A 23,410-nucleotide genomic window follows, 5' to 3' on the forward strand; every position below is an offset into this window, starting at 1 on the left:
CTACCACTGACACATTTTGTGTGGTTAGATAAGTCATTTTTGCCTGATTTTCAGAGGAGGTGAGTACCCACATCTCCCTTGGCTTCAGCTGGAGATTTAGGTGTTTAGCCTATGTTCAAATTAGGCCATTAACCTCCAGGTGCCTTAATGTACTGTTAATATTGACCTCAGAAGGGTATTGTGAGGTTTTATTAATATTTATAAATACTCTGAGATCCTTGAATAAAAGATGCTGTATGCTTATAATATTATAGCAAAGGATTATTAAGAACATAGTTTTAAAACTAATGTTAATAGATTAGCTGAATCACATGCAGATGATAAAATTATAACAAAATTCTCCCCCTGGTCTTCTAAGCTGGAATTTCCTAATGACTATGTGTGTGGCACAAACCTCCTGTCCCCCCACACTCCTGACGCCTTATGACTAACCATGTTCTGAGCCTTGTTTTGCTATGTAGTGTTGCACCAATAATAAAGATGTTATCTCTGTGTTTATAGGCTGAAGTCACGTCTGCTCCAGATGAGTCTGAGGGAAGGATGGATGCTTTTCAGTACTCCTTGCCAAGGTGCCTGATTTGCAGAAGGAAATATTTCAAACATTCTTTATTGCTTGCCTTACCACTAGTTATTAGGCTCATTGGCCATTATTACCATTTCTGTCTGCGAGCCCTGTTTTATAGCAAGGAGTTTTTGGAGATTAATGACTTTGTGCATAGATCAGGAAGCAGTATTCACATTTTCCTTATGATAAAATTCCAACATGAAGCCAATATAGTGAAATACATGTGAAATAAGTGAAAAAATCTTTATATACTGTAGCATCTCTTAATATGTAGATCACTGTGTTCTTGCATCCAAATTTCCTGTGCTTATTTGAGCAAGAGTTTCCATTAGCCAGGAGTGAGTATGACAGAGTCAACACAGCTAATAACTCCTTAGACACACTAGAACTAAGATCAGAACTTACAAGCTATTTCTTTTGTTAGGTTGGTGGTGATGGTGTTACTGATGCATTGCCATAGTCATGCATGAATAAATACCTTTCAAGGGAAAAGAGATTCCCCCAATATCTGATCATCTAAATTACCCATGAAGCAAGGCCATATACTGAATAGGTTCTTACCTCTATGTAGCAGTAACTGGTGATATTAAGTTAGACTGATGGTGGTACTCGGGCTTTCACCTTTTTGTTCATGGCTACCTTTTCTCCTCCCTTTTTGCAATCTCATCCCTCCCACCTGTGCTTCAGCTTCAGCTACATTGTGATGCTAACTATGCCCAAGATAGCAGGCTGCCTCCTATGAGACTGTAATGCTTTTATGTGTCCTGTTACCACAGCCTACCCCATCCTCTACCCTAAACAGCCACACTGCCAGCTGAGCCCATCGCTAATTATCCCTGATAATCCACCTGTTGTCTGCCATAGAGGCTAAAAATAAATACTAAGTCTCATCTGAAGACAAAGCACAAGTGTGTTTTGTATTCAGTTCACGCTATGTTGCTATAGCAGATATAGTCTCACTGGGTAAAACATCAGGATTAAAACATCTGTGTGATGTTTTCTGTAACGTAAGAGCCAGTGATAGGCAAATTATAAATCGGTGAGTCAATCAAAGCTCTACTTCTGAAATATTTTCCACTGGAAATCTAGGAAATATTGTAAATCTTACAATGCTAAATGGCCTTTCCGGTTCTTGTCTCAGTTTCTACCTGAAAGACAAACAGAAATTGATCTAGTTTTCAAGTTCAGAAAGGGGGCATTAAGATGGAACTGATCTTTTGAGTCACCTCAAATTATCATTATGTATACACCACCTGTATACAGGTGCGTTAGGAACCTCATAGAACAGATAGATAAGCTCTGTGCTCCCAAATGTTTGCAGTCTAGAATTTATACACAATAGAAGTTATGAGGACATGCAAACAAGAGGGCACTGGGTAGGGTTAGGTAGAGTCACATAAATAAGATCATGCAGAGAATCCATTCATTTGTGTACACTTCTTGATGAACTTTGAGCCTATAATTTAAAATGATAGGTAGCTCACTTCTTGGTAGAAGTGTATGTGTCTCTAGAAGAGATTTAAAAGAGGCAAGAGTGGTGGATTAGTGGGCAGTCTCTGGGACAGTGTTCCAAGCATATGGGGCTAGGGCTGGCTGCATTTTTGTTTATTATTATTATTTTTTTGGCACATAGTTTTGTTTGACTGAAAATGCATTTATCAGTGAATAAACTATTTGCAGATTGGTTTAGAAATTTAGTTATATTTGTTAGAGATTTTTTTAAAGGGTAAAAAACACCTGAAAACTTAATGAAACAAAACAATGGAAGAATGTTGTTTTGAGTCAGATTAAATGTTTAGTTTGACCCGAAACAAAAGTTTGTTTGGGTTTTTCTGTATCTATCAAACCAAAAAATCAATTATTTGCTCAGCTCCATATATAGTGGCATGGAAGAAGTCATGGAGATGTTTGTATGACAAGACATTAAATAATAGCCTCCTTTCTGTGCCAAGATGATATGTGAGTGCAGTGAGATTACTTGCATGAGTAGGAGTTACATGCAGCATATTAAATGTTCTACTAAAAGCACTAAATGGATTATGGGATGCTGTACTGCCATGATGGAAACCCAGCCTCAGGTGTAACATTGGGACTTTCTTTTCAGTCTGAGGGATACCTTCCATCTTTGGGGTAAGGGTTCTGACTGTCCCAATATTAGAGGAAACTCTCATCTGCCTTGAAGTTAAGAAGTGGAGTTTACCACTGGAGCAGGGGATTGTTTTCTATAGAGATGAAATGGATAAAGGATGTTAGTGACATTCCCATAACTCTCACTGGTACAGCTAACCCAGTTATTACCACAGGGATTCGATGTTCTTTGGCAGACACTTTTGGGTGAGGGCATCTCATGATTGTGGGTTACTCCAGAAAGAGAGTGAAATGCAGGGAATTGGAGGTTTCTAGGAAATTGCCTAATGCTATTTTTTAATATCTATTTTTCTGACTAGCGTGACATCCATGTATTCTATGGAATCCTCAGCAATGAGAAAAATCCAGGCTGAGTAAGTATATTTTTTCCTCTCTCTTTTACTGGGTGAAACAGTAAAATGGCAACAAATTTAAAGTTCCTTTTAAGTTTTTACAAATATAAATTTAAGTTTCATTAAAAGACATCTAGAGGCAGAAAGGCATCAATAAAAAATTGGAAGTCAAATCTTACTGAGGAAAATAGAAAGGAGCATAAGAACAGCCATACTGGGTCAGATCAAAGGTCCATCTAGCCCAATATCCTGTCTACCGACAGTGACCAATGCCAGGTGCCCCAGAGGGAGTGAACCTAACAGGTAATGATCAAGTGATCTCTCTCCTGCCATCCATCTCCACCCTCTGACAAACAGAGGCTAGGGACACCATTCCTTACCCATCCTGGCTAATAGCCATTAATGGACTTAACCTCCATGAATTTATCCAGTTCTCTTTTAAATGCTGTTATAGTCCTAGCCTTCACAACCTCCTCAGGCAAGGAGTTCCACAAGTTGACAGTGCGCTGTGTGAAGAAGAACTTCCTTTTATTTGTTTTAAACCTGCTGCCCATTAATTTCATTTGGTGGCCCCTAGTTCTTGTATTATGGGAATAAGTAAATAACTTTTCCTTATCTACTTTCTCCACATCACTCATGATTTTATATACCTCTATCATATCCCCCCTTAGTCTCCTCTTTTCCAAGCTGAAAAGTCCTAGCTTCTTTAATCTCTCCTCATATGGGACCCGTTCCAAACCCCTAATCATTTTAGTTGCCCTTCTCTGAACCTTTTCTAGTGCCAGTATATCTTTTTTGAGATGAGGAGACCACATCTGTACGCAGTATTCGAGATGTGGGCGTACCATCAATTTATATAAGGGCAATAATATATTCTCAGTCTTATTCTCTATCTCCTTTTTAATGATCCCTAAAATCCTGTTTGCTTTTTTGACCGCCTCTGCACACTGCGCGGACATCTTCAGAGAACTATCCACGATGACTCCAAGATCTTTTTCCTGACTTGTAGCTAAATTAGCCCCCATCATATTGTATGTATAGTTGGGGTTATTTTTTCCAATGTGCATTACTTTACATTTATCCACATTAAATTTCATTTGCCATTTTGTTGCCCAATCACTTAGTTTTGTGAGATCTTTTTGAAGTTCATCACAGTCTGCTTTGGTCTTAACTATCTTGAGCAGTTTAGTATCATCTGCAAACTTTGCCACCTCACTGTTTACCCCTTTCTCCAGATCATTTATAAATAAGTTGAATAGGATTGGTCCGAGGACTGACCCTTGGGGAACATCACTAGTTACCCCTCTCCATTCTGAGAATTTACCATTAATTCCTACCCTTTGTTCCCGGTCTTTTAACCAGTTCTCAATCCATGAAAGGACCTTCCCTTTTATCCCTTGACAACTTAATTTACGTAAGAGCCTTTGGTGAGGGACCTTGTCAAAGGCTTCCTGGAAATCTAAGTACACTATGTCCACTGGATCCCCCTTGTCCACATGTTTGTTGACCCCTTCAAAGAACTCTAATAGATTAGTAAGACACGATTTCCCTTTACAGAAACCATGTTGACTATTGCTCAACAGTTTATGTTTTTCTATGTGTCTGACAATTTTATTCTTAACTATTGTTTCGACTAATTTGCCCGGTACCGACGTTAGACTTACCGGTCTGTAATTGCCGGGATCACCTCTAGAGCCTTTTTTAAATATTGGCGTTACATTAGCTAACTTCCAGTGATTGGGTACAGAAGCCAATTTAAAGGACAGGTTACAAACCTTAGTTAATAGTTCCGCAACTTCACATTTGAGTTCTTTCAGAACTCTTGGGTGAATGCCATCTGGTCCCGGTGACTTGTTAATGTTAAGTTTATCAATTAATTCCAAAACCTCCTCTAGTGACACTTCAATCTGTGACAGTTCCTCAGATTTGTCACCTACAAAAGCCGGCTCAGGTTTGGGAATCTCCCTAACATCCTCAGCCGTGAAGACTGAAGCAAAGAATCTATTTAGTTTCTCCGCAATGACTTTATCGTCTTTAAGCACTCCTTTTGTATCTCGATCATCAAGGGGCCCCGCTGGTTGTTTAGCAGGCTTCCTGCTTCTGATATATTTAAAAAACATTTTATTACCACCTTTGGAGTTTTGGGCTAGCCGTTCTTCAAACTCCTCTTTGGCTTTTCTTATTACATTCTTGCACTTAATCTGGCAGCGTTTATGCTCCTTTCTATTTGCCTCACTAGGATTTGACTTCCACTTTTTAAAGGAAGTCTTTTTATCACTCACTGCTTCTTTTACATGGTTATTAAGCCACAGTGGCTCTTTTTTAGTTCTTTTACTGTGTTTCTTAATTTGGGGTATACATTGAAGTTGGGCAAGATGTGGGCATACCATCGATTTATATAAGGGCAATAATATATTCTCAGTCTTATTCTCTATCCCCTTTTTAATGATTCCTAACATCCTGTTTGCTTTTTTGACTGCCTCTGCACACTGTGTGGACATCTTCAGAGAACTATCCACGATGACTCCAAGATCTTTTTCCTGACTTGTTGTAGCTAAATTAGCCCCCATCATATTGTATGTATAGTTGGGGTTATTTTTTCCAATGTGCATTACTTTACATTTATCTACATTAAATTTCATTTACCGTTTTGTTGCCCAATCACTAGTTTTGTGAGATCTTTTTTGAGAGCATAAACTTTAGCAAGTCAAATATGGAAGTATAATTAGGCAGGCCAAAAAAGAATTTGATGAGCAAATAGCAAAAGACACAAAAACTAACAGCAAAAAAATGTTTAAGTACATCAGGAGCAGGTAGCCTGCCAAACAATCAGTGGGACCACTAGATGATCAAGATGCTGAAGGATCACTCAGGGAAGATAAGACCATTGCAGAGAAGCTGAATGAATTCTTGGCATCTGTCTTCACTGCAGAGGATGTGAGGGAGATTTCCACATCCAGTCCATTCTTTTAGGTGACAGATCTGAGGAACCATTCTAGACTAAGGTGTCAGTAGAGGGTGTTTTGGAACATATTGATAAATTAAACAGTAATAAGTCATCAGGGCTAGATGGTATTAACCCAGAGTTCTGAAGGAACTCCAATAAGAAATCACTGAACTACTGACAGTGGTATATAGCCTATTGTTTGAATCAGTCACTGTACCAGATGACTGGAGGTTAGCTAATGTAACGCTGATTTTTTTTAAAAGGCTCCAAAGACAATCCTAACAAGTACAGGCCAGTAAGCCTAACTTCGGTACCAAGCAAATTAGTTGAAACTATAGTAAAGAACAGAATTATGAGACACATAGATGAACATGATATGTTGGGGAAGAGTCAAAAGGAAATCATGCCGCAACAGTCTATTAGAATTCTTTGAGCAAGTATGTGTACAAGGGTGATCCAGTTGATACAGCGTACTTAGACATTCAGAAAGCCTTTGACACATCAAAGGCTCTTAAACAAAGTAAGCAGTCATGGGATAAGATGGAAGGTCCTTTCATGGATCAGTAACTGATTAAAAGATAGGAAACAAAGGCCAGGAATAAATTATCAGATTTCACAATGGAGGGAGATAAATAGCGGGGTCCTCCAGGGATTTGTACAACATGTTCATAAATGATGTGGAAAGGCGGTAATTAGTTAAGTGGCAAAATTTGCAAATGATACAGAATTACTCACGGTAGTTAAGACCAAAGCTGACTGTGAAGAGCTACAAAGGGATCTCACAAAACTGGGGGACTGGGTGACAAAATGGCAAATGAAATCAATGTTGATAAGTGCAAAGTAATACACATTGGAAAACATAATTCTAACTATAGATACAAAATGATGGGGTCTAAATCAGCTGTTTCCAGTCAGAAAAGAGACCTTGCAGTAATTGTGGATAGTTCTCTGAATTCATCTGCTCAGTGTGCAGCTGCAGTCAAAAAAAGTTAACAGAATGTTAGGAACCATTAGGAAAGGGACAGAGACAAGACAGAAAAATATCAGAATACCACTATATAAATCCATGGTAAACCCACACCTTGAACACTGCATGTAGTTCTGGTCGTCCCATCTCAAAAATATATTTTAGAATTGGAAAAGGTAAAAAGAAGGGCAACAAAAATGATTAGGGCCATGGAACAGCTTCCATATGAGGAGAGAATAACAAGACTGGGACTGGTCATCTTAGAAAAGAGACGATTAAGGGGGATATGATAGAGGGCTATAAAGTCATGAGTGGTGTAGAGAAAACGAATAAGGAAATGTTATTTACCCTCCTCACATAAAACAAGAAGCAGGAGTCGCCCAATGAAATTAATAGGCAGCAGGTTTAAAACTAACATAAGAAAGTATTTCTTCACACAATGCAGTCAACCTGTGGAACTCATTGCCAGGGGATGTTGTGAAGGCCTAAAGCATAACTGGGTTCAAAAAAGAATTAGGTAAATTCATGGAGGATAGGTCCTTCAATAGCTATGAGCCAAGATGGTATGGGATACTAACCCATGCTCCAGGTGTCCCTAAACTGCTGACTGCCAGAAGCTGGAACTGGACAACAGGGGATGGATCGCTCGATAATTGCCATATTCTGTTTCATTCTCTCTGAAGCATCTGGCACTGGTCACTGTTAGAGGATAGTATGCTGGGCTAGATGGATCATTGGTCTGACCCAGTATTGACATTCTTATGTTCTTATGTTAAAACAATAAATGAGGCATTGTAATAAACTATCACATCAGAGTCTGATCTGGATCTGACATGGCTACAAATAAAGAAATCAATTTGACAGCATGTGAAATATCCCCCACGGATCTAAAAATCAGGAAAACTAGCTACAACTTTTTTGGGGAAAAGTGACTAGATTCTGCTATTCTTGTTTATTCTTGTTCTTGTTTATTACTAGGAATATTTCTATGAAGACGGGACCTTTGTTACTGCAGAGCTCCTGCTACTAGTTCCCCCCTTGATACCATGGTCTTTTCTTTGTATTGACAACAGACATATACAACAAACATTTCCAGAGCAACCGAAGTGTAATGTTGCAATCAGGCATCAGGTGGAGAACAAGTAGCAGGAACAGAGAAATTTCTGAGAACAAAGATCCCCTTTACATGCAACAGGAATGAAGAGGAAAGCACACTGAAGAAATAGGATATTCAGAGAGGCATTAATATTATTTTGCACTTCCATAGACCCTTCCATCTGAATAACACAAAGTGTTTTGCTGACAGTGAACTGAGCATTACAATCCCCTGGTGAGCTAGATAGTTATCCCCATTTCATAGATGTGGCAACTGGGTTCAGGAGGGGTAAAGCCAGGAATAGAACCCAGATCTCCTTCCCAGTCTTGTACTTGTAGGGATGGGCAGCCCGGTCCAAATAAAGTCAGAACTCCTGCCCCCAGCCCTCACTCCTTTTTAGAACCCAACATTTTTTGAAGTTCTAAAACACATGGATAAGTTGGTTGATTGTTGTTATTTCCAGTTTATATCCAGGAACAGAACTGATCATGGAGAGCATTCTCCTAGTATTTCTGGCCAGAAACCTGGTGAGACCCTGGAGTCAGAGATTGAAATTATATTCCCAGCTCTTACACTGATTTACAAGTCACATAATTTCTCTATATCAGGGGTAGGCAACCTATGGCACGTGTGCCAAAGGCGGCACGCGAGCTGATTTTCAGTGGCACTCATAATGCCCGGGTCCTGGCCACCAGTCCGAGGGGCTCTGCATTTTAATTTAATTTTAAATGAAGCTTCTTAAACATTTTAAAAGCCTTATTTACTTTATATACAACAATAGTTTAGTTATATATTATAGACTTATAGAAAGAGACCTTCTAAAAACGTTAAAATGTATTAGTGGCACGCAAAACCTTAAATTAGAGTGAATAAATGAAGACTCAGCACACCACTTCTGAAAGGTTGCCGACCCCTGCTCTGTATCTTAGTTTCTCCATCTATAAAAGGAATGATAATGCTTCCCTGTCTTGAAGAGGACTTGCCTGAAAAGCTTTTTGGAATCCTTGGAAGATGCTATAGAAGGGGAACATATTACTGCGTTGTTATTGTTGTTATTATTAGGTTGTCTCAACAGAACTCCAAACTTTTGGAGGCTCTCCCAGCCATAGTGATTGGCATCACCACTGGTTCTAAGGAATGTTAGCCAAAGAGCTCCACAAGACCTCAACACTCTTCAAGGCATTTGTGATGTTGAACTCCCATAATCCAAGCAACTTATTTTAGCTATATCATTTGTTTACTTGAAAGGACATTTTACAACACATTACATCAATATATTTTTATGCTGATGCCTGATTAATTCTCTTACATATTTCTTAATGACAGCTGCTTGCACGTGCCACTGAAGAATACTTTTAATGCTTAGCTGTTTGAACAGTCTAGTGTTCCCCTGTTCTTCCTGGAGTAGTTATAGGCTAAAACCCTTGTGTAAAAAATTCCTTAGCATTGTTACTTGTAAAACCTTTGCCTGTTAGCATTGAAAATATGTTAATCTGATGAACTTTCTACTCATGGCATTGTTTTTCTTTCTGTAGCTCTCTGACTCTACAATGAAAATTGGCTATTATCATTATTATTATTACCTGTATTACCATAGTGACTAGGAGCCCTGGTCCTGGAGCAGGACCTGTTGTGCTAGGTGCTAGTGAGTTTCATTCTCTGATTCTCCTGCACTAGCTGAATGCTGCAACATTTGGGTTGCAAACACTGCAGAGGAATGTTTCTGTCTTGCTAAAGGGTTGTTTCCATTGAAATTTAAAAAGAAAGGATCAGAATGAGTGAAGTTGGCTCCGAGAGGTATCCATTACCTCTCCCTGCACCAGCAATGCCTGAAGTAAGGGAGGTTTTCAGTCGAAACACTGCCCTCCCACCAGGGAGTAGCAACTGAAGTTCCCTAGAAACCCCTGTGAAAGCTGTTGAATCAGAGCATTGCGCTGCATCATGTCTCTGCCCCCTACCTGGCTAGCACTACCCATTTCTTGAGCAGTGTTAGCCTTCCAGATCTCATAGCACAAAGCAGGTTGTGATCCGTCACCCCTCCTGCAGGACTGCCCACCTCAGGAGCTCTGGACTAGTTTATACAAGAGCAGGAAGTTAACATAAAGCTTGACAGTTTTGCTCTGACATGCCAAGGCAACATTTCTGCAGATATCATCGTACTTTATACAGAGCTTATTTTTATTCAACCTAAACATGAGACCTAAGTAACTTGTCTTCTGTAAGACAAGAAGCTAAGTTGGTCCCAAGAGCTATAAGTGTTTCCATTTTCTCCATGGTATTTGCTAAGTAATTTCCCTTAGCAGGTAAAGCTTCTTGCTCTGTTGTGTGACAGATGTCTCTACTTTTAAACATTCAGACTGGATTTTCTGTTCTCTGTGCAGAGAAGAAGAGCTTCGGTATTTGAGTTTCATTGAAGATGTAACAGATGAAATTCTGAAGCTTGGATTATTTTCCAACAGGTTAGATATCTTTGTTTTAAGGTTTGTAGGGACTGTGCTCAGAACAGATTGGATTCTGTAAGCAGTGTGGAGTGCAGTATCTCTGACCCTGGTGACATTTTTATAATAAGATTTTGGCATTTAACCTCCTATTAAATACACTTCTAAAAACATAACTTCCCTTTGCTCTCATTCTCTCTCCTTTCCTTTTACTTCTGTTGTAGATCTTGGCACATCTTCATAGTCTGCTCTCTTTCTTCCTCTCCTCCTCCATCTCTTGTCACTCTTCCCCTATCAGAGATACATAGATTTTAAGGCCATTGTAATAATCTAGGATGACCTCCTATATAACACAAAGCAAGGAACCTCACCCAGTAATTTCTGCATCAAGTCCATAATTTTTGTTTCAACTATAACGTATTTACTAGAAAGATCTCCAATCTTATAGACTTCAAATGAAGTCTATTGAGAGTCCACCATGTCCCTTGGAAAGTTGTTCCAATGGTTATTCTCCCTTACCGTTAAATTCTCTCTGTGCACTGAATTCTCTTCCATCTCTCTTTTTCTCATCCCCAACAACCGGCCTGTCCTCTTTCTCTTTCCCTGTTTCCAGTCTCTCCTTTCTTTCCCTCACTCTCACTAATTCTTTTTTCTTTCTATTCTCAATCTGTTTCCTCATTCCCCCCACTCTTTCCTTCGTGCACATTCTCCACCCTTCTAGTCCACTTCCTCCTTCCCCCCACTTCAAATCAAGTGGAGCAGAGGGGCACAGCCCATATCAATCCTGGCACTGACAGAGGTGCCCTAGCAGCATCTCCTTCCTGACTCTCTCCTCACAGTTTCTTCTCCCCAGTCTCTGAAGAAGGGACCAGAGGTTCTTTCTCTCTGCCTTCCCCACAGGCCATGATAGAGGGCCTTTAGGGCCTGAGGGATCTTCTTTCCCTTGCCACAGTGAGCTGCTGAAGCTGCGTTTTGTCTCTTCCCCCTCCCCTGGGACAGGGGGTCTGCTGGGAGTATACGGCCTGGGACAGGGGGTCTGCTGGGAGTATAGGATTATGCTTGTACCTCTGCACATCAGCAGCCACTATGGGGAGGGGTTATGGGATTGTGAATACTTCAGTCTGTGGCATCCGCTCACTCTATCTGAGCTGAGACTGGCTAAGACAGAGCAAGGGGTACATCAGTTAGTGTTCTCATTCAGCCCTATGACAAGGCCTGGCCCACTGAGTAAATGTCTGTTAAAATGTACAGGTCTGTCGCATCTTATGCGCATTTAACATGCGCGAATTCAGCTTTACGCGGTCAGCAAAAACAAAAACACAAAAAAAGAGAAAAATAACAATTTAAATACTGTTCCTGTAGTGCGGGCGATTCCCGTCCGCCATTACACTCAATGTAATTTTGACTATACGTGGTTTTCGCTTTACGCGCTGACCACAGAACGTTACCCCAGCGTAAGATATGAGAGACCTGTAGACACAATGTTGGCCTCTTTGTGACAAAGTATAATGAGGGGAATCTGATTATTTCCCCTTAGTAAATGCATGAAGACTCTGGAGCTTGGATCCTTTACTCATCTAGGCTTGTTTAGGACATTTTATCTTTCTCTTCTCAAAATAATGATCTGCCTGAGCCTTACTTATTTATTTATTTTTAGGGTTTTGGAGAGATTGTTTGAGCGTCACATAGAGCAAAATAAACACCGTTTGGATGAGGTATGTTCTTTTTCCGAACAGAGTCTGTAATGTTCTCAGTCCATGTAAGTGACTTCAGAGAGGTCTTTCCAAAGTGCACTTTTAAAAATGCTGCAAATGTAGCCATAACCCTCAGTACAGATCCACCTTTTAAATGAGAGATTGTGTGGTGGTACTTTGTCAGCAGTGGAAGTGGGAAATGTGACCTTTCTAGATCACCCACATCATGCATACTTTCATGCACTGGGTAACAGTTATTTCAGAAACTTGATCATTGTTTTCTGCAAAGTAATTATAAGAATAATTAAGTTACTTGATTTTATGCATCCTGTATTTCCTCAAAAATGTAACTAAATGGAACATGCTAATTTGAAAATAAATTCTCAATACATTCAGCTATTTGGACTATGAAATCTGTTACAGATCCTGTCTTAAGACTGCAGGCAGCTGTGGAGTGGGCCATAAGTGATTAAGAATCTTATTTCTTCCCTTAAATTCTAGAACAAAATGCGCCACCTACTGGATGTCCTCAAAGTCGACCTGGGCTGCAGCACAGAGAAATCTGAGAGAGTCAATGGCAGCATGGAAGTGATTGACCCATTTGATCTGGAAAGATTTGAGACCTTGGACCAGCTCCAATTTACCAGCAAAAATTGGAAACAAAATAAGACTACAAAAAGTGAGGAGTTCCTAAAAGCCATGGATTTATTATCAAAGGAAACAGACAAACTAAAACACCCCGTACACAGTGAAACTTCAAAGCAGATGCATGACAAGGATATCTTTTCAAAAGATAGAACTGAAGTGGTGAGTGTTGGAACAGATCCTTACTCTTCAGTGCAATCTGAAGAAGCCCCAGATATTTCACACACATTTGAGCCAACACTGAACTCAACCACGTGTGACAGTGACTTTGAATCAAATAAGGAACTTGATGATCTTGAGGAAAACTTTGCAGAGGCCCTTCAAATTTCCTCTATGTAAAGTAGTAGACAAGAACTAGCTGCAGAACAGGACAGTAGACTGTTGCAGAGAGCTGACGTTTGTTAAATAAATGCTAGTGAATCATTCATTTTACCTTTAACTTTTCTCTTTGGACACTGCTATAGCCTCTCCAGCAGGAGTACAAGTATTATTAATCAGGCTTTAACTGATTCATGTACTAACATACACCTGTAGTGTGTCAAATGTCACTGGTTAAAAAGGACTTTATATATTTCAGCTAAGTGTCTAATTTGGAAATAACTGCTGAAAGTGCTAAAATTAGAGGTATATATTTTTAGGATTATTAGAGATGTAATAATAAGTTATATTATTTATTCTTTGTTTTTATAATAAATGAGTGCAATAACTGAAGCATTTAAAGCACAGTTGTAATACAATAAGCTTTTGCCACCAAGAGCTAAGATCACAGCTTAAGCTGTTACTGAACATTTCAGTATCACTTTGCAGGAAGAATTCAGGATTGATCAGCATCAAAAAACAAGACACAGAGTCTAGTGTCTGCAGGAAATGTGCAGAGTGAACATGGAGTCTCTTGCATCCACATTGGAGGGGATTTCTGCATCTCTTGGCACTCCTAGTCCATTGTTGAAGGCTGTCCTAAATTCCCAAGAGGAGATGAACCCCTCTTCAAATCCAGTTACACAGTCTGAAACATGAGCATTTCTCTGTGCCAGTGACTGGCTGCTAGGGGGTGATTACTCCTCCTTTCACTCCCTTCTTTCCTGTATTCATCGCCAGATCTTTTCTACCCTGTCTTTACCTGCTGTAGAAAGCAGTGGGACTTTTCCCATAATAGCAACCCTCAGTCTTCACTTAACCTCCTGCCGTCTTGCTTGGCTAAGAAAGGATATCTTTCGGTAACTGCTGCAGTTGGCTGGCTTTGTTGGTACACTGTTTTAATCTGGATGTTCATGACTCAGTTGATATTTTAGGAGGGTGGAGATTTTGCAACAGTTGTCAAACTGCACAACACTAAAATGTACAGCTCAGTTTCCTGCACTGAGGAAAGCCTTGATTTAAAGTGCTGCATATATTTTTGTTTTAATAAATTGACGAACGTTGGGCTTTAATTCAAGATCAGGAGCGTTTGGCTAAAACATCAGGCATCATGTAGAAAATGTAGAAAGGGCAGGTTTTTATTTAAATATGTATTTATACTAGTACACATGAAATGTATTGCACTGACAAACTGAGAGACTGAAGTTCTTTGTTTATAGTACAGCTACAGCCTGAACAGTGGCTGAGCAAGCTTCATGCTGTAGCTGCACCAATGTGTCTCCACCAGTACCACCTGTTAAAGAGGGGTTAATGCCATAGGGAAGCACTGTGGGTTGCTTGACATTGTCCTGGTATCTTACACTATCTTACACTTCGGTATTTTTAAGTGTATAATTAGTTGGTTCAACATTTACCTAAATAGATTGGGCCTGAGAATACATATGGATAAGTCACATCTTGCTACTTTTCCCCTTAAATTACTGACATTCATCTTCCTGATCCAGTTCATCCTGAAGTATCTGTGAGAAATAAGTAATTGTCTTTGCTGTAGTGGAACAGCACAACTGAAGAGGCTAAACAAAGGCTATGATTAATTAACTGGAAAAGGCCACCTGTTCCAGTGTACCTGCTCTTTTCTTGGTTTTATCTCTTAATCTCCTTCTTCCAAAAACAAGGTTAGGTGGCGAGAGCTCATTTACACAACTCTACCTGTTTCCTTCCCTCCATTTTCTGATTAACTGTCTTTCCCAAACAATTTTGCAAAATAAGGAACTAGCTACAACTGCTAACTTCAGCTCCAATGGGTGCAGTTACTTGTGTGATTGGAATTTTCAGAAATTAATGTAGCAAAGGCCACTTCATTGATAAGATTTATCAATAGTGCAAGCTTGTTTTTTGGTCTGTCTATGTTCTTCTGTATTGCCTTAGTACCACAGTATCTGTTTTCTCTTGCACAATATTCAAGTTTTGCCAGAAGTAGTGCTAAACCAAAATATTATGGTGGGAATGAGACAGTCACAACCTCTACCATTAAGATTGTAAATGCTGTGTCCTGACTTACACTCCGTACATTTCTAGTCAATAAGGGTCTGTGTCAGAAGAACGTGACCCTAATGGTGTTCATCTTTATTTCAAATTACACTTACAACTACTGCACCAGTGGCTGTTACTTAATTATAACTGGAGACTTTGCTTACAGTCAAATATTATCACCTTGTCAACACTTTCCCTAATGATAAAAAATGTTTCTACTTATTAGTCCTGCATAAGACAGTAACTTATTTGGGTTCATGATAACCAGCATTAATAAATGACCCTGGTTCTCTACTGTTCTTGCACCATTTACACCTGTCCAGAAGGGGGGTAAAATGCTACCTAGCCAAAAAGATAGCAGTTTACACCCACTTTGCCTAGATGCAAATGACCATACAGGGCAAGTGGAGAAACAGACCCTATATCTAGTAATTTATAGAGGTGCTGTTTCTTCTTGATACTAGCACTGTAAAGGGGCCTGAAAGTAAGAGTAACACATTCCTTTTGCACTGCTTGAAGCACTGTAGAGGCATCCTGATGTGAGGGAAAACTAGGCCCAATAACTCCAAATGTAGTTTACAATAAATATCTAACCCACACAATGGTAGTATGGCCCAGAGGACAGAATTCAGATCTGGGTCTCGAGAGATTTTGTATTCCCAAATTTGCTGCTAGTTGGTTCTGTGGCTTTGGACAAGTCACAACCTTTCTGTGTCTCTGTTTCATAGAAATGTAGGGCTGGAAGGGACCTTGAGAAGTCACCAAGTCCAGCCCCTTGCATTGAAGCAGGACCAGGTACCCCTAGACCAGTGGTTCCCACACTGTGGGGTGCCCCCCTCAGTTCAGGGGCGCACACAGTGGGGCCCAGGCCAGCCCCCATGGGGGTGGGGAAGGAGCGCCACCCAGCCCCACTCCACCCCCAGCCCAGCTCCATCCCCAACCACATCTCCACTCCACCCCCTGCTCTGCCCCCAGCCCAGCTCCGGCCCCCATTTCCTCTCTGCCCCGAGGCCAGCTCCACCTCTAGCCCCAGCTCCTCCCCCATCCCCACTTCTGTCCCCAGCTCCACCTGCAGCCCCAGCTCCTCTGCTGAGCCAACTGTGCTGTAATGGAGGGAGAGGCACAGATAGATTCCATTACTGTAAGGGGAGGCATGACAGGAAACGCTTGGGCACCACTGCCCTAAACCATCCTTGACAGGTATTTGTCCCGCCTCTTCTTAAAAACCTCCAGTGACAGGAATTCCACAACCTCCCTTCAAATCCTATTCCAGAGCTTAATTGCCCTTATAGTTAGAAGTTTTTTCTTAATATCTAACCTAAATCTCCCTTGCTGCAGACAATGGGTTCTGTGCTGAGAACTATTATTTAATGCTGTCTTTATAAACGCCAGAGTTTTTATCATTTGATTATAGTCTGACTCAGCGTGGAGGGTGTTTTAGCCATTCAAGAAGGGACTGACACCATCCCTGGCAGCTCACAATCTAAGGAAGGGCACACAGGTAGATACCGGTTAGGGGGAAAGGAACAGCAGGTAGGGATTAAAAACAAATACACAAACAGTCAAATCTTCCAGTTTTCTTCTGTAGACCCCTCATCCCCAAAATTGAAATCTGCTCTATCCAGCAATGATCAGTTTCCTTAACAGTGATAGTAATTACACATGAACAGGCAAATAGTAAAACAAACCACTGCAGCAGTTGTTGCAACAGGTCACATCACTACTAGCCAAGAGGTCCAATTTCAAACACCCACGCATAGGTCTTGGGCCAGCGGAAGCCAAACATGTCACTGGGTAATGTATCTCCGGAGTGGGTGGGAAAAGAGAAGAATACCAGTCATTGCTTACATGATGGCTACTAATGAATCTGCCAAGCAGCTCTGAGCTCATCTAAAACTGGACCTGCTCAATGAAAAACTGGGAAGGCCTCAGTGTCAGCCAGCCCATGATCAGGAATTAGGATGGTTCACAGAGAGGAAGGAAACTAGAGCTAAAAATATTTTGGTTTACTGTAAACAAGTGGTTTTTTTATATGTAGAAAACTACCTTAGCTGCTGGACTCTGTCTTCAGTAGTGAAAACAAAGGGCCTGCTCGTGCAACCCTTACTCTCTCAAGTAGTCTCACTGTAATATACAACTAGGGACAGGAGCTGTGTCTGATGAGCCCATCAGCAATTTGCAGAAGCCAGTTATACTTACCACCATCATTTATGCAGGCACTTGAGCATCTAAATCCCTATGTAGATCTAGCCCTGAGTCTTTTGCAAACCAGCCTAACTCACTTCAGGCACCTAAATCCAAAATGTAGATCTTCAAAACCCCTGCTTTGCTGCTGCCTAACCATGTAGGTACCTAAATTCCCTCCATGCCTAAGTTTCCACTGATAAAATCCCCTAAGAACCTAAACATTTGCTGTTGGGCATGTGCCCTGCCACCAAAGTTCAGGGGCTTGGGTGCCTAGCCCATCCCTAAACCCTTGCAGGATCTTCAAATTAGGTATTCCCCACCTATCTCACTGGCGGGGCCCAATCCAATAGGCATGCTTAGGGGCCGCCTAACAGATCAGGCCCAATACAAGACACTTTATAACTGTTAGCCTGGTGATTAGTGTTCTTATCCAGGATGTGGAGATACTGAGTCAAATCCTCCCTGTGCCTGATGTGGAGCACGGCTCAGAACCCACAGCTCTGAGATAGCAACAAAGCCACACTCTAGGCTCTCTCCCACTGAAGCCATTCTACTTTGCATAAATAAATAGCCAGTGGAAGGAGGACTTGAACAGGGGTCTCCTACATACCAGAAGCAGGCCCTAACCACCAGGCTATAGTCACACCCACCCTTACTTAGCTCTGCCTCCCCACATGACTATTTAAATTAGTGATACGAAGTAAAACAGCTTCAACAGGAGATAGCCTGGTGGTGAGGGCACCCTCCTCAGAGGCAGGTTGAAATCCCTGGTCCACATCAGGCAGAGGGAGGAATTGGAGCTGGGGCTCCCACATCCTGGGTGAGCAGGCTAACCACTGGGCTAAACGTTATAAGGCAGAGGTTCTGCCTGTTTTTGGAAGAAAGGGTTGACCTGGCACTGTAACACCAGGAGAGACTTCACAGCTGTGAATCCTGCATGGGGCTTGGCCGGTAAGTCCCTTTGAGGGGCAGGACTTGGGACTCACCCCTTTCCTCAGCATTTCCTACTGGCTACTCACTGCTGAGTGAGCTGGCTTTTCTGGATCCCATTCCTAGGCATCTAACGCTCCTGGGTGCGTAACTTGGGCCTGTGGATTCCATTAGGTAGCAGGATGCCTGAACACAGCATTGCAACATTTACCATCTAAGTCCTCTTTGTGGAGCTAGCCCTCGGGCTGTATAGCCCAAGCCATTCTCTTGCCCACTCCCAGACCAGAGTGGGATGAGAATGCTAGAGGAGCAGAACACCCAGTCCCTATGGAATAGGCATGACTCGCATTTCCAAGCAGCAATCTCGCTTACTGTTTACAAAATCGTGCTCATAGCCTCCAGTGGAGTGAGTCTTATCCAGTCCTCAGCTGGAAGGATGGTGGGGGTGACATGAGCCCTTGAGAATGGTAAGTAAGGGCTAGAATAACTGAGTAGTGAGGTATCTGAGACAAACAAAACAAACCCCAGCTAGGCAACCCACTGAGCTATGCGAACTCATACTCTCAGAGGGCAGCATGAGACTGATCCATTACACATGATCCTGTGCAGAGTCATCCCAGGAATCCAACACCATAAAGAATGCTGGTCTGTTCCAGTATCTGTGCAAGAGCTACTGCACATTGCAGAGCTAACAGGAGATAGAAGCAAGCTGGTTCCAGCAGATGAATCACACAGCACAAGATGACCCCCCACAACTATACCATCCTATACACATGCATATATATGAGAAATTAAGCTAGTTGTAGTAAGATATCAAGTCATCCTGTCACCATCAGAGCATATTTACAGAGCCAGCTAACTCTCCAGCAAGGATCAAGTTTGGAAACAACATCTGGCACATACTTTACTGGCATTTTACAGGTACAAAAACATAGTTGATACAGATAGCAGAGGGCTATATGCTGGCTGTTTGGCTTCCCAGAGGCAGGGTGCACATGTCCCAGGTGCCAATTTCACACTGTAGCAAGGCTTACTCAGTCTGCCTTCAGGCCCTGCTGCTGCCTCAGTTTCCCCTTCTTCCCCAGGGCCTCACATTTACACTGCCAGTGTTTTTCTCACTAACTCTCCCTTTTGATGAATTGGTTTATTAATATCAAGTTTAGAACCCCACAACCCTTCTTAGCCGCTCACACCATTGGTAGAGTGTTCTTACTCCTCTTCCAGCCTAAGCTTTCATCTTATGTGGCTCCTACTCCCTGCAGGCCCCTCAGGCCTTCTGGAGTGTTATTCAGCCTAGGCTTCCTCACTGGCCTTTTCCTGACTGTTCTCCCTCTGCTTAATGACATGTACTCCAGGAAGGCTCTCCCCAGCTCATCTCAGGCTGCCCTCATACCCCCCATGTTCTTAGTCACATCCTCACCATCATGTGGCCCTTGTATTCATTCCCTCCATCTGGGGAGGAGAGCTAAGCCTGGCATAGGTGAAGCTGAGCCCCAATTCCCTTCAAGGGACAGCTCACCTTGAGACACACATTGACAGCAAAAAGCCAACTTCAGAACAAGCAAACCAGGCTTTTAATGATATATGAATGGGAAAACCCAGCCCCAAAGCTGTCTGTTAATATAGATCAGTAATGGGCTTAATCTGCAGCAAGGCAAATTTAGGTTAGATATTAGGAAAAACTTTCAAACTATAAGGATGATTAAACTCTGGAATGGGCTTCCTGGGGGAGTTGTAGAATCCTCGTCATTGGAGGTTTTTAAGAACAGGTTGGACAAACACCTATCAGGGATGGTCTGGGGTTATGTGGTCCTGTCTCAGTGCAGGGGGCTGGACTTGATGACTTCTTGAGGTCCCTTCCAGCCTTACATTTCTATCATTCCATGATCAGTAGAATCAGACTCAGTTATGGTTGAATGCTCACCAATGCCATTTAGCACATTTTCTCCAGTTTCTCTGCAGACTAGCAACACAAAATGTAAATTAATCTCACTGCTATTTACTTTTCATTATTTAAGTGCTAACAGTGTGTTGTGGGATAAGTAGGATAACATCGTTCATGCAAATTGACTCATATGGAGCATTCATTTTCCAGTTTGATGACACAAATACATTTGGCAGCACTCCTAACTCAGTGATACTAGGGATGAATTTGTTTCAGACAGTGACCACACTCCCGCAGTACATAAATATTAGATAACCCACGTACTCACCATACTCTCTATTTTATGCAAATTGTTTCCTAACATGCTACAGTGCATCAGATCAGTACACCTGATACTTGCTGTATGGATTTGTATAACCCATGTGCTTGATTCTGTTATGGAACAGTTCCTTCTGTACTCTGAATCAAAAGCTACGATTGGGAAGAAGACAAACACTTCATTTACAAACAATGCATGTTTTAATTTTAATGCACAACTGCACTTTGCTGATTTTTCCTAATTAAATTCTGCTCTTGATTGCCTGCAAAGTACAATCCACTCTCCCCTCTGTATCATGCAGGGAACTGATGTGCCTATTTGGATCATGTATTGGTTCTAGCATGCACTATGCAGCCTAGAGAGAGTAATTAGGGGGAAAAAACATGTTACTTACTATGTACCTGCAGTTGATAGAGGATTGTTCTAACTTTGGAGGGTGAATTCCTGGAACCAAGACACTCTCCTCAATTAAGTCAGAGGCCTTGTTTTGACAGGCAAAAAGATTGCGTTTTTCAAATGTTAGCTCAATCAAGGTAGCTTAACATGTTTGAAAAATTCCCTCAGGATGCACGTTTGAAGCCATGTTAGCTGGCTGTGGCTTCGTCTATGCTTCACACACTTCAGCCTCAGAGGGGTAGCCGTGTTAGTCTGCATCTGTAAAAAGCGACAAAGAGTCCTGTGGCACCTTATAGACTAACAGACGTATTGGAGCATGAGCTTTCATGGGTGAATACCCACTTCGTGTCTTGAGGGGCCTCGAGTGAAAAAAACAAGTCAAGCTACATATAGCTGGAGCAACCAGGCAGAGACTACTGAGACTAGGCCAGTGTGGGTTTGTATCTCAGCTCCCCGACTTCCTGTCAGAGCATAGAGACCATGATGCATGATGGGATAGACTCCCTCACATGCCCTGTGTGCAACAGCAGGGAGTTCACAATGGAATCAACAACTGTGGGGAGGAGGAACAGCAGCTGCACCGGCATACTCAGGATACAGCCTCTGTGATCTCAACTCTTGGGAAACTATGCAGGTGAGTCTGAAATACCCACCCAGAGACAGACTGTCCCCCTGAAGGAACCAGGAGCCCTCCGCCAGCTGGAGCCCCTGTGGGCTATGTATGTAACATTATAAAAGGAGTTCATGTGGCATTTTGCTTGGTTTGGCTGAGATACCATAGTCGCCCTTCCACCTTTACTGTGGTATATGGGCTCCACTCTTCCCCTCCTGTAGTGGCTGCTGGAGCTCCAGATAGGAGAGAGCACATTGGGTTGTCAGTGAATAAATCACAAACCCAAAGGCTTAATAGCCTCAGTTTGTGTTTAAGTCCTACTGAGAGGGAAGTATAAAACCACCAAAAAATCTAGTCATGCTCTTTAGCATTGGCCTGCTAAACCCAGGGTTGTGAGTTCAATCCTTGAGGGGGCCAGTTAGGGATTTGGGGCAAAAATCTGTCTGGGGATTGGACTAGATGACCTCCTGAGGTCCCTTCCAACCCTGATATTCTGTGAGTTTAGTCCTTGTCACTGTAGCAGAGCAGTTGATACTATGAGGAGCAGAACATTCCAGCAACTTTATTAAAAATAAGAAGTGTTATGCAAATGAGGTGACGGTTAGTCATTAGATATGAAAATAGAGGCACTGCATCATTTGCATAAAATCTCCAGATTTCTGAACCCTCAGCCTCAATAGGTCCATTAGTCAGTGCTTCTCAAAACTAAAGGAGTTATCTGAAAATTCAGTGACTTATACCTACCTGAGCAATCTAGAATGATGGGGACCTGCAGCCCTCAAGAGAGGTCTGATTTTGTGCAAGATCAGGACATTCACTATTTCTGGCGACTCAGAGACGAAGTCACTAAGGAACAGATGTACATATTTCTCTATTGCCAGAGTACAGGAAATTAGCAACTGATATATGGAAGCTCCAAAAAGCCACAGTAAATCTAACTAAAACAAACTAGATTCTGCAGACAACTGACTCACTAGAGTATTGTGCAAAAGCATTTGTCTACACAGGATTCAATTTCAATTGTATTCAGTGTGTGTGTGGGGGGGTGTTTGTGTATGGGCCCGCACACAAGACTTTCTTTGTAGGCACTTAACCCTAGTGAAAATTCTTACTTTGCCTCTGAACAGGAGAAGCATGTCTGGGTCTTTTCTTGGAAGGATTTGATGTTTAAATGTATGTAAAGGCATGTGACTGTCACTTTAGAAATGCTATTAATAAAATAATAATCTGAATTTAGTAGCCTAGATTAACATACTGATGAGCAAGCCCTCCAAGTCTTTCCTAGTAGTTTTGTTCATTAGAGCAGATATCTTAAATCCGTAGAATAAGCAGAGCTGTAAATAATACTGGTTTGGTATGTCTGGGATGACAGATGTTTGGTTTAAATTTAGGTGTCTGTCTGAGGTCTTGTCATGCAGATCAGTTTTGGAGCTGTAGTGATTAGTCAGAAATGGGACAGGAGAAGTTTGCTTAGCTCTGCTACATATCTCCTACATTTATGTTGTGCCCTTTCATCCCCAAGTGCTTGACAAGCTATAGGTCTAGCCTGAAGTCCCTACCCAGGCAAAACTCCTACTAAAGCTCCCAATAAGGACATTGACTCAAATGTTTCTCCTTCTCTCCACCACTACACAGCATGGAGAGAGAAAGAAATCTCAAGATAAATGGCCACTGACATGCTAGTGTCCTGCTCTCTGTTCCCCTATGAACACAGTGTCCTGCTCAAGATCATTGTCCAGATTTCAAAGCTCATATGAAATTGGTCCTAGCAACTGCAGCTGTGGCCCTCTGTGGTGGTTATATGCTACTGGGACAATTACACTGTCAACTAGCTGAACGTGACTCATGATTGCAGGA

At 41.7% G+C, this 23,410-nt stretch overlaps 1 protein-coding gene across 1 annotated transcript in view; it reads left to right on the plus strand.

Moving 5' to 3' along the window:
- The window catches only part of SPATA7 (spermatogenesis associated 7), an 82,942-nt gene extending 69,479 nt beyond the window's left edge, over window positions 1-13,463 (plus strand). Inside the window, exons 8-12 of the mRNA XM_026651330.1 lie at window positions 502-569; window positions 3,013-3,066; window positions 10,437-10,514; window positions 12,151-12,208; window positions 12,689-13,463. Coding sequence (XP_026507115.1) covers window positions 502-569; window positions 3,013-3,066; window positions 10,437-10,514; window positions 12,151-12,208; window positions 12,689-13,171 — 741 coding nt within the window. The 3' untranslated portion in view covers window positions 13,172-13,463. The remainder of the gene's footprint in view (window positions 1-501; window positions 570-3,012; window positions 3,067-10,436; window positions 10,515-12,150; window positions 12,209-12,688) is intronic.
- The last annotated feature ends 9,947 nt before the right edge of the window (window positions 13,464-23,410 follow it).

This window comes from Terrapene carolina, unplaced genomic scaffold (genome assembly GCF_002925995.2).
Source record: "Terrapene carolina triunguis isolate 2854851 unplaced genomic scaffold, T_m_triunguis-2.0 Scaffold96, whole genome shotgun sequence".
NCBI classification, from domain to species: domain Eukaryota; kingdom Metazoa; phylum Chordata; order Testudines; family Emydidae; genus Terrapene; species Terrapene triunguis.